The sequence below is a fragment of the Bombina bombina genome, chromosome 1 (assembly GCF_027579735.1).
Source record: "Bombina bombina isolate aBomBom1 chromosome 1, aBomBom1.pri, whole genome shotgun sequence".
In the NCBI taxonomy this organism is placed as follows: Eukaryota; Metazoa; Chordata; class Amphibia; order Anura; family Bombinatoridae; genus Bombina; species Bombina bombina.
In genome coordinates, this window is record NC_069499.1 from 530140899 (window position 1) to 530152295 (window position 11397).

The following is an 11397-nucleotide window of genomic DNA, read 5'->3' on the forward strand; positions in this document are numbered from 1 at the left end:
CATTGTGACGACGGACGCCAGCCTATTGGGCTGGGGTGCAGTCTGGAATTCCCTGAAAGTACAGGGAGTGTGGACTCAGGAGGAGGCTCTCCTCCCGATAAATATTCTAGAACTGAGAACGATATTCAACGCGCTTCAGGCGTGGCCTCAGCTGGCTTCGGCCAGATTCATAAGATTCCAGTCGGACAATATCACGACTGTAGCATATATCAATCATCAGGGGGGAACAAAGAGTTCTCTAGCGATGATCGAGGTTACTAAAATAATTCGATGGGCAGAGACTCACTCTTGCCATCTATCAGCAATCTATATCCCAGGAGTGGAGAACTGGGAAGCAGATTTTCTAAGTCGTCAGACTTTTCATCCGGGGGAGTGGGAACTCCATCCGGAGGTGTTTGCACAATTGATTCATCAATGGGTCACACCAGAATTGGATCTGATGGCGTCTCGTCAGAACGCCAAACTTCCTTGTTACGGGTCCAGATCAAGGGATCCTCAAGCACTACTGATAGATGCTCTAGCAGTACCTTGGTCGTTCAACCTGGCTTATGTGTTTCCACCATTTCCTCTCCTCCTTCGTCTGATTGCCAGAATCAAACAGGAGAGAGCTTCGGTGATTTTGATCACCTCTACCACCATGGACTCTACCTCTGAGACGGGACCTTCTGATTCAAGGTCCGTTCCAGCATCCAAATCTAGTTTCTCTGCGGCTGACTGCCTGGAGATTGAACGCTTGATTTTATCCAAGCGGGGATTCTCTGAGTCGGTCATAGATACCTTGATTCAGGCTCAAAAGCCTGTCACTAGGAAGATTTATCATAAGATATGGCTTAAATATCTTTATTGGTGTGAATCCAAAGGCTACTCATGGAGTAAGATCAGGATTCATAGGATTTTGTCCTTTCTCCAAGAAGGATTGGAGAAGGGGTTATCAGCTAGTTCCCTAAAGGGACAGATATCTGCTTTGTCAATTTTACTGCACAAATGTCTGGCAGATGTTCCAGACGTTCTGTCGTTTTGTCAGGCTTTAGTTAGAATCAAGCCTGTGTTTAAACCTGTTGCTCCGCCATGGAGTTTGAATTTAGTTCTTAAAGTTCTTCAAGGGGTTCCGTTTGAACCTATGCATTCCATAGATATTAAGCTTCTATCTTGGAAAGTTATGCTTTTAGTTGCTATCTCTTCGGCTTGAAGAGTTTCTGAACTATCTGCATTGCAATCCGACTCACCTTATCTTGTTTTTCATTCTGATAAGGTGGTTTTGCGTACCAAACCTGGATTTCTTCCTAAGGTTGTTACTAATAAGAATATTAATAAGGAAATTGTTGTTCCTTTCCTGTGTCCTAATCATTCCTCTAAGAAGGAGTGTCTGTTGCACAACTTGGAGGTGGTTCGTGCTTTGAAGTTTTATTTGCAAGCGACCAAAGATTTCCGTCAAACATCTTCGCTGTTTGTTGTCTATTCTTGAAAGCGTAGAGGTCAAAAAGCTACGGCTACCTCTCTTTCTTTTTGGCTGAAAAGCATTATCCGTTTGGCATACGAGACTGCTGGACAGCAGCCTCCTGAAAGAATTACAGCTCACTCTACTAGAGCGGTGGCTTCCACATGGGCTTTTAAAAATTATGCTTCTATTGAACAGATTTGTATGGCTGCGACTTGGTCTTCGCTTCATACCTTTTCCAAATTTTATACTTTTGCTTCTTCGGAGGCTATTTTTGGGAGAAAAGTTCTTCAAGCAGTGGTGCCTTCTGTTTAGGCATCTGTCTTGTCCCTCCCGTTCATCCGTGTCCTATAGCTTTGGTATTGTATCCCACAAGTAAAGGATGAATCCATGGACTCGTCGTACCTTATAGAAGAAAAGTAAATTTATGCTTACCTGATAGATTAATTTCTTCTATGGTACGAAGAGTCATTTTAAGACAGATTATGTTTTTTTATTTAAACTTCAGTCACCTCTGCACCTTTTAGTTTCTCCTTTTTCTTCCTGTACCTTCGGTCGAATGACTGGGGGTTGAGCTAAGGGAGGAGCTATATAGACAGCTCTGCTGTGGTGCTCTTTGCCACTTCCTGTTAGCAGGAGGATAATATCCCACAAGTAAAGGATGAATCCGTGGACTCGTCGTACCATAGAAGAAATTATTTTATCAGGTAAGCATAAATTTACTTTTTTCTTACACTCAGAATTGCTAGGCTCACAAAACATTAAAAAAAAACTATAAGAAAATGTTTTTTTTCTAGATATTTATGGGGATTTCCACACCCCCTACATGGACACAACATGTAAGTGGTTAATGTGAGAGCAAAACACTGTAGGTAATTGATTCAGTATTAATGATCTTGTGCCAATGCGTTTAATTGTTTATAATTGGAAGGTTTTACACGCCAATTAGCAGTAGTATGAGGTAAATAGCTTAAAGGGACAGTATACACAAATTTTCATATAACTGTATGTAATAGACACTACTATAAAGAAGAATATGCACAGATACTGATCTAAACATCCAGTATAAAACCTTTTAAAAACTTACTTAGAAGCTCCCAGTTTAGCATTGTTGATGAGGTAGTATGGGGCACCCACTGAAAGGGGCTGGTAAACAAAAAGAGCAGACACTCCCCCCTCCCCTGTATATGAAAAAACAGATAGCATAAACTGAGCATGCAGGAGTCTGTAAACGCGAGTATACATCTGACACTGTGGGGCTCGGTTAGGAGTCTGAAAATCAGCACAATGTTCTTAAAAAATAAGCAAAACTATACATTTTTATAAAAACACTACCAGATGGGCTATATAAATGGATCATCTACAAAACATTTATCCAAAGAAAAATCTAGTGTACAATGTCCCTTTAAACAGCTGTATTACTTTAAATTTAAATAGTTTTTTACTTCATATCTTTAATGCAAAAAAATGTTTATCTTTCATTTTGGATAACAGGTGTATTTTGAGTGCAATGTCCCTTTAAGCTATATACACAACATGCAGGGTTAATTAACTTTTTGTGCAATGCAAACATGCTCACAATCATAGGCAAAAAGCAGGAATTATGCTGCCCGGAATCCCCTTTTTTGGGTGTTGGAAACATAGATAAATGCACACGTGCATGTTTATTAGTATTACCAGAAGGTTGTCTTTAGATAATTATAAAAAAGTACTTTTTTTGCATACATTTCTTTTGTGGTACTGCACAATATAGACCACTGTGTATTAAAAGGTAATGAAATGGTTAAATGTCAAGCTTGTATAAAATGATTGTGAACTTAATAATACTTCTTCAGCCTTGAGTGTGCTGCCATGTGCCCTACATTATAAATAAATGTTTCATGGATTTGTCTTTAGCAAGTAGGTGTGACTCCGTGTTACACCCTCTCCTCCCTTCCTTTAGGTTAATAAGTGTTAAAGTCTATGACTTGGTTTCCTTGTCTGGGTGTTTTTATTTTGCAATCATTCACCTTTATCTTTTATTTCTTGTTCTATGTGGAGACCTTTGGATGGAAGCAACAGGTGCCTCTATCTGTTCTGCCATTTTATATGTGGCAGTGACCCCAGTATCTGTTGATAAGAGTTGTAAGTGAGTAAAACTATCAGCCAAGAATACGGGTGTGTCAGAAAAGGAACACAAAGCTGCCAGACCCTATCACAGCTATCAGTTATTCTGTGTTCACTCATTCAGGCTCAGCTGTAATCAGATCACTATAAATCACCAATTATTTTAATGCCACAGCACTTTTCACTGCAATATACCTTAAAAGGGCTGATTTAGCTCATTGTAATTTTTAGCACCGTATGGGTGCTGATTAGTAGATATGCTCCATGCTCCTTATTTTAGTGCAGGTTGCAGATATATCCTCAAAATGATTATACAGAGCAGCATGTATATTATTGATATTGCTTACTACTGAGTTACATTTGGAGACCCCTCTGTTGAGTTGGTCCACTATTGATGTTCTGATGAAAAAAGTTCTCTAAATGAAGATTTTACTTTATTGTCATTTCACATCTAGTTTATTTAGTCACAGTGCAACAAAATTGTCTAAATAAATAATGCTATTTCATTTGCCATAATATTGCCCTGTATACTTTAATAAATAAAGTATAATAATAATATACTTTTCCAGCAAATTGGCATCTAATTTATGTTTATTGGAGTAATAAACAAATTCCCATCTAGTGGAGCAGATTATTGTGTGTGCTGTCCATTAGACATTGTAGTGTATGCCTGCATCTATTTGCTTTCCATTATACTAAGTAAAAGCAATTATCATCCATTTGCGATCAATCACGTCTTGTAAGACAACCTGATGTATGTTTACTCTGTTTTGTATACTGCATAGCAAACTGACTTGTTAGCTCTTACTATATTCATGTCACTAACTGGGACACTGGAGTCTGAAAAACAGATTTTATTGTTGTTGTCACAAATGGTGATGTTAGAGCTACACATTTATACTCCAAAACACAACTTCTCATCAAGAATCAACACTGAATATTATTCATTATTGTGATCATTAATCATTCATATTCAATACGCATGTGCATTAATTCATATTTGTCATTCGTTTTAGAAACAAATCCCAAATAGGGCCTCTAACAATGTCATTAAGCTTTTTTCAGCGCTGGATTTATTATTGTAAAAGTTCAACAGATAAGGATTTGCACAGCTTTATATGTTGCATATACTTTTACACTAATAAATCCAGCACCAAAACAGCCAAAAGCTGCTGCATGCGGCCATATTCGGCATTTGTTTCTCAAACGAATATGAATGACAGCACATGCCCATTATGCTGATAATAGTACTTGATGATGATGATGAAATTCTAGAAGGAAAGCGAAATTTACTCACTTCAGTGGAGTTGGCATAAATTGAAAGACCAGTTTTAGGTTATTCAGATTAATAAATGTTAATTTTAATACAAATTGCAGCTTTATTTGAGTGATTTTTACTAAAAAGTTAGTTTAAGGTTTATATGTAAATTTGAAAATGCAGGTTTTTGTAGTAAACAGATTTACATCACAGATGTAGATCAAGCTCTGTATGTGAGAATTGTTAGTGATTAATCTTAATGTTATTTTGCCATTTTATAGGTGTGAAAATTGTGGTGCAGTCTTCCACACCGAATGCAAGGTCAAAACCATCCCCTGCCCCAGATGTGTACGAAAGGAGCTACAGAAGAAACAAAAATCCTTCTGGAAGAGGCTAAATGTAGATGACAGCTTGGATGAGTCTTGCAACATGTTTGAGCTATCTTACCAGGGCACATGACATTTAACCGAACCTTTCTTCTCCTACTCAGCTGCTCTCTCACCAACCAAGCCGCTGTGCTTATTATAAAGCATATAGCTGCCTTCCTGTTCTAGAAAATAGAGGACTTCTTCCAAATACTAATGAGTTGGATCCATCCCATTTAAATGAGTATATTGGGCAGTGTCTTGTAATGACTTATCCAGATACAAATACAAAGCCATGATGAAGTTCTCTAATTGTATGCATGTACATCTACTGTGTCTAATTGTCAACAACATCCTCACTTTATGTATTGATGCCTATTCATTCTGGAGAAAACTGGATCAGATGTCATTTATTTTTAGACATTTTTTCACTTTTATTGTGTTGAAGGCATTGGAACATATAAATCAGAATTAGTCCTTTTTTTGTAATAACTCTACATTTATGTCTAATGCCTTGTATTTACATCCAGGAAACGTCTTCTCTTCAAAGCTTTCTTCTGAGAAGGTACTTGAGCAGTATGAAACATGGCAGTAGCTTACAAAAAGTTGTCAATTTGTCTCAACAAAATGTATTACAGCCAACAAAGAATCTATCAAAGTCACTAAAAATCACTGAAGAGCATTGTGCAATTTTCAATCAGAGGATACAATAAACGGGTCATTCTATGTATATGTAGCTATACTTTCATATTACTCCATGACATGCAGATTAGGTCAGTGTAGAATAGAATCGAGTGTCTATCACCCTCAGAATATTAGTGTTGTGGTAACGGTTTCAATGGCTGAGTGAGGTATAAAAAGGAATCTCCATGTCTCAAATTTATGTTATTTAATTTATTAAAGCATTTAAGAATTTGTGGAGTAAAATAACAATGAGCTTGATTTGTATGAAATTGTCCTAATTTGAGCTCCTGTCAGCATTCTGCCTTTGACATCTTGTGTAAGCTTGCGTTACTTTGTTCCAGAGTTTTGTATAACTATCTTATATTGCTAGCGCTTTACTGGTGAACCTTGCTTTCTATGATAGCTACAAATACCTATTCCATCATATTGACAAATATCCTACTTGCTGTGTTATCTGTTGTTGTAGTTGGCGATGGAATAAACAGAATAGTTGTGCAGACTTGTACAATATATCTGCTGCCATGTGCTGATAGGAACTTAAATAATGCATATTTTCCACAAAACAAGCAATGAAGACAAATGCAATATATTCTGCAAATAATATACTAAGATATAATTTTATGTCACACTACGGAATAGCAACCCAGTAGTGCTTTACAATATGATGCAAAATGTTTCTTGAGTAAGCAATGTCAATCAGAAAAACATATAAAGAAACAAGGAAAACAAGTATTTTCTATTTAGTGGTTTTGCTTGACACACTGTAATTAATAGGGTAATTGACTAATTGTAACAAGAGTCTTTATTAATGTTTGAGTCAATCTGTGTATGTGTGTGTGTGTGTATATATATATATATATATATATATATATATATATATATATATATATATATATATTTACAATACTGTGCAAAAGTTATAGGCAGGTGTGAAAAAGTGATGTAAAGTAAGAATGCTTTCAAAAATAGAAATGTTAATTGTTTATTAATATCAATTAACGAAATGCAAAGTGAGTGTACATCAGAAAAATTTAAATCAAATCAATATTATCTTCAGCGTACAGTGATGGCATGGCCCCCACAGAGCCCTGATCTCAACATCATTAAGTTTGTCTGGGATTACATCAAGAGACAGAATCAACTGAGGTGCGTAAATGCTCAGAAGAAACGTGATTAGTTCTCCAAGATGTTCTCCAAGATATTTGGAACAACCTACCTGCTGTGTTCCTTAAACTGTGCGCAAGTGTATATAGAAGAAACTATTAACTTTTATATTTTTAAAAGCATTCTTATAACATTTTGTTACACCTGCTTAAGAGCTAGTTTACAAGTGGAGCATTAACTATTGTGTGCTGGCAATATCGGGTTTATCGCAGGTATTTGCGTGCGTCGGAAGTAGCGCACTTATTATAAGTTAAAAGTAAACTCGTTCCCGTGAGCACTATTGAATTTAACCCATGTTGGGTTAGCGCGACTTTAAAGCTCTGGTTAACTGTTACGCTCGAATAAAAAGTCACACAAAAAATTACATTTCACTGTATAGTTACACTCATAATAACACTGTCTAATAAAATATTATTTCTCCAACATAGGTGTGTCCGGTCCACGGCGTCATCCTTACTTGTGGGATATTCTCTTCCCCAACAGGAAATGGCAAAGAGCCCAGCAAAGCTGGTCACATGATCCCTCCTAGGCTCCGCCTACCCCAGTCATTCTCTTTGCCGTTGTACAGGCAACATCTCCACGGAGATGGCTTAGAGTTTTTTAGTGTTTAACTGTAGTTTTTATTATTCAATCAAGAGTTTGTTATTTTAAAATAGTGCTGGTATGTACTATTTACTCAGAAACAGAAAAGAGATGAAGATTTCTGTTTGTATGAGGAAAATGATTTTAGCACCGTAACTAAAATCCATGGCTGTTCCACACAGGACTGTTGAGAGCAATTAACTTCAGTTGGGGGAACAGTGTGCAGTCTCTTACTGCTTGAGGTATGACACATTCTAACAAGACGATGTAATGCTGGAAGCTGTCATTTTCCCTATGGGATCCGGTAAGCCATGTTTATTAAGATAGTAAATAAGGGCTTCACAAGGGCTTATTAAGACTGTAGACTTTTTCTGGGCTAAATCGATTCATTATTAACACATATTTAGCCTTGAGGAATCATTTATTCTGGGTATTTTGATATGATTATATCGGCAGGCACTGTTTTTGACACCTTATTCTTTAGGGGCTTTCCCTAATCATAGTCAGAGCCTCATTTTCGCGCCGGTATGGCGCACTTGTTTTTGAGGACAGCATGGCATGCAGCTGCATGTGTGTGGAGCTCTGATACATAGAAAGGTCTTTCTGAAGGCATCATTTGGTATCGTATTCCCCTTTGGGCTTGGTTGGGTCTCAGCAAAGCAGATTCCAGGGACTGTAAAGGGGTTAAATATAAAAACGGCTCCGGTTCCGTTATTTTAAGGGTTAAAGCTTCCAAATTTGGTGTGCAATACTTTTAAGGCTTTAAGACACTGTGGTGAAATTTTGGTGAATTTTGAACAATTCCTTCATACTTTTTCGCAATTGCAGTAATAAAGTGTGTTTAGTTTAAAATTTAAAGTGACAGTAACGGTTTTATTTTAAAACGTTTTTTGTGCTTTGTTATCAAGTTTATGCCTGTTTAACATGTCTGAACTACCAGATAGATTGTGTTCTGACTGTGGGGAAACCAAGGTTCCTTCTCATTTAACTATATGTATTTTATGTCATAAAAAAATTTAGTAAAAATGATGCCCAAGATGATTCCTCAAGTGAGGGGAGTAAGCATGGTACTGCATCATCCCCTCCTTCGTCTACACCAGTCTTGCCCATACAGGAGGCCCCTAGTACATCTAGTGCGCCAATACTCCTTACTATGCAACATTTAACGGCTGTAATGGATAATTCTATCAAAAACATTTTAGCCAATATGCCCACTTATCAGTGAAAGCGCGACTGCTCTGTTTTAGAAAATTCTGTAGAGCATGAGAACGCTGATGATATGGTTTCTGAAGGGCCCCTACACCAGTCTGAGGGGGCCAGGGAGGTTTTGTCTGAGGGAGAAATTTCAGATTCAGGAAACATTTCTCAACAAGCTGAACCTGATGTGATTACTTTTAAATTTAAGTTGGAACATCTCCGCGCTCTGCTTAAGGAGGTGTTATCCAATTTGGATGATTGTGATTATCTGGTCATTCCAGAACCACTATGTAAAATGGAAAAGTTCTTAGAGGCCCCGGGGCCCCCCGAAGCTTTTCCTATATCCAAGCGGGTGGCGTACATTGTTAGTACAGAATGGGACAGGCCCGGTATACCTTTAGTACCTCCCCCCATATTTATAAAATTGTTTTCCTATAGTCGACACCAGAAAGGACTGATGGCAGACAGTCCCCAAGGTCGAGGGGGCGGTTTCTACTCTACACAAGCGCGCCACTATACCCATAGAAGATAGTTGTGCTTTCCAAGATCCTATGGATAAAAAATTAGAAGGTCTGCTAAAGATGTTTGTTCAGCAAGGTTCCCTTCTACAACCAATTGCATGCATTGTCCCTGTCACTGCAGCCGCGTGTTTCTAGTTTGATGAGCTAGGAAAGGCGATTATTAGTAATTCTTCTTCTTATGAGGAGATTATGGACAGAATTCGTGCTCTTAAATTGGCTAATTCTTTCACCCTAGACGCCACCTTGCAATTGGCTAGGTTAGCGGCGAAAAAATTCTGGGTTTGCTATTGTGGCGCAGAGCGCTTTGGTTAAAATCTTGGGCAGCGGATGCGTCTTCCAAGAACAAATTGCTTGACATTCCTTTCAAGGGGAAAACACTCTTTGGCCCTGACTTGAAAGAGATTATCTCTGATATCACTGGGGGCAAGGGCCACGCCCTTCCTCAGGATAGGTCTTTTCGAGACCAAAAATAAACCTAAGTTTCGTCCCTTTCGCAGAAACGGATCAGCCCCAAGGGCTACGTCCTCTAAGCAGGAAGGTAATACTTCTCAAGCCAATCCAGCCTGGAGACCTATGCAAGGCTGGAACAAAGGAAAGCAGGCCAGGAAACCTGCCACTGCTACCAAGACAGCATGAAATGCGGGCCCCCGATCCGGGACCGGATCTGGTGGGGGGCAGACTCTCTCTCTTCGCTCAGGCTGGGGCAAGAGATGTTCTGGACCCTTGGGCGCTAGAAATAGTCTCCCAAGGTTATTCTCTGGAGTTCAAGGGGCTTCCTCCAAGGGGGAGGTTCCACAGGTCTCAGTTGTCTTCAGACCACATAAGAAGACAGGCATTCTTACATTGGGTAGAAGACCTGCTAAAAATGGGAGTGATTCATCCTGTTCCATTAGGAGAACAAGGGATGGGGTTCTACTCCAATCTGTTCATAGTTCCCAAAAAAGAGGGAACGTTCAGACCAATCTTAGATCTCAAGATCTTGAACAAGTTTCTCAAGGTTCCATCGTTCAAGATGGAAACCATTCGAACACTTCTTCCTTCCATCCAGGAAGGTCAATTCATGACCAAGGTGGATTTCAAGGATGCGTATCTACATATTCCTATCCACAAGGAACATCATCGGTTCCTAAGGTTTGAATTCCTGGACAAGCATTTCCAGTTCGTGGCGTTTTCTTTCGGATTAGCCACTGCTCCTAGGATTTTCTCATAGGTACTAGGGTCCCTTCTGGCGGTGCTAAGACCAAGGGGCATTGCTGTAGTACCTTACTTGGACGACATTCTGATTCGAGCGTCGTCCCTTCCTCAAGTAAAGGCTCACACGGACATTGTCCTGGCCTTTCTCAGATCTCACGGATGGAAAGTGAACGTGGAAAAGAGTTCTCTATCTCCGTCAACGAGGGTTCCCTTCTTGGGAACTATAATAGACTCCTTAGAAATGAGGATTTTTCTGACAGAAGCCAGAAAAACAAAACTTCTAGACTCTTGTCGGATACTTCATTCCGTTCCTCTTCCTTCCATAGCGCAGTGCATGGAAGTGATAGGTTTGATGGTAGCGGCAATGGACATAGTTCCTTTTGTGCGCATTCATCTAAGACCATTACAACTGTTCCTGCTCAGTCAGTGGAATGGGGACTATTCAGACTTGTCTCCGAAGATACAAGTAAATCAGAGGACCAGAGACTCATTCCGTTGGTGGCTGTCCCTGGACAACCTGTCACAAGGGATGACCTTCCGCAGACCAGAGTGGGTCATTGTCACGACCGACGCCAGTCTGATGGGCTGGGGCGCGGTCTGGGGATCCCTGAAAGCTCAGGGTCTTTGGTCTCGGGTAGAATCTCTTCTACCGATAAATATTCTGGAACTGAGAGCGATATTCAATGCTCTCAAAGCTTGGCCTCAGCTAGCGAGGGCCAAGTTCATACATCAACCATCAGGGGGGAACAAGGAGTTCCCTAGCGATGGAAGAAGTGACCAAAATCATTCTATGGGCGGAGTCTCACTCCTGCCACCTGTCTGCTATCCACATCCCAGGAGTGGAAAATTGGGAAGCGGATTTTCTGAGTCGTCAGACATTGCATCCGG

The 11397-nt window shown here is 39.5% G+C and overlaps 1 protein-coding gene across 1 annotated transcript in view; it reads left to right on the plus strand.

The window, feature by feature from the left end:
• The window catches only part of PLEKHM3 (pleckstrin homology domain containing M3), a 643564-nt gene extending 636984 nt beyond the window's left edge, over positions 1 to 6580 (plus strand). Inside the window, exon 8 of the mRNA XM_053698629.1 lies at positions 5084 to 6580. Within this exon, the coding sequence (XP_053554604.1) occupies positions 5084 to 5261 (178 nt within the window). The 3' untranslated portion in view covers positions 5262 to 6580. The remainder of the gene's footprint in view (positions 1 to 5083) is intronic.
• Positions 6581 to 11397: the final 4817 nt, after the last annotated feature.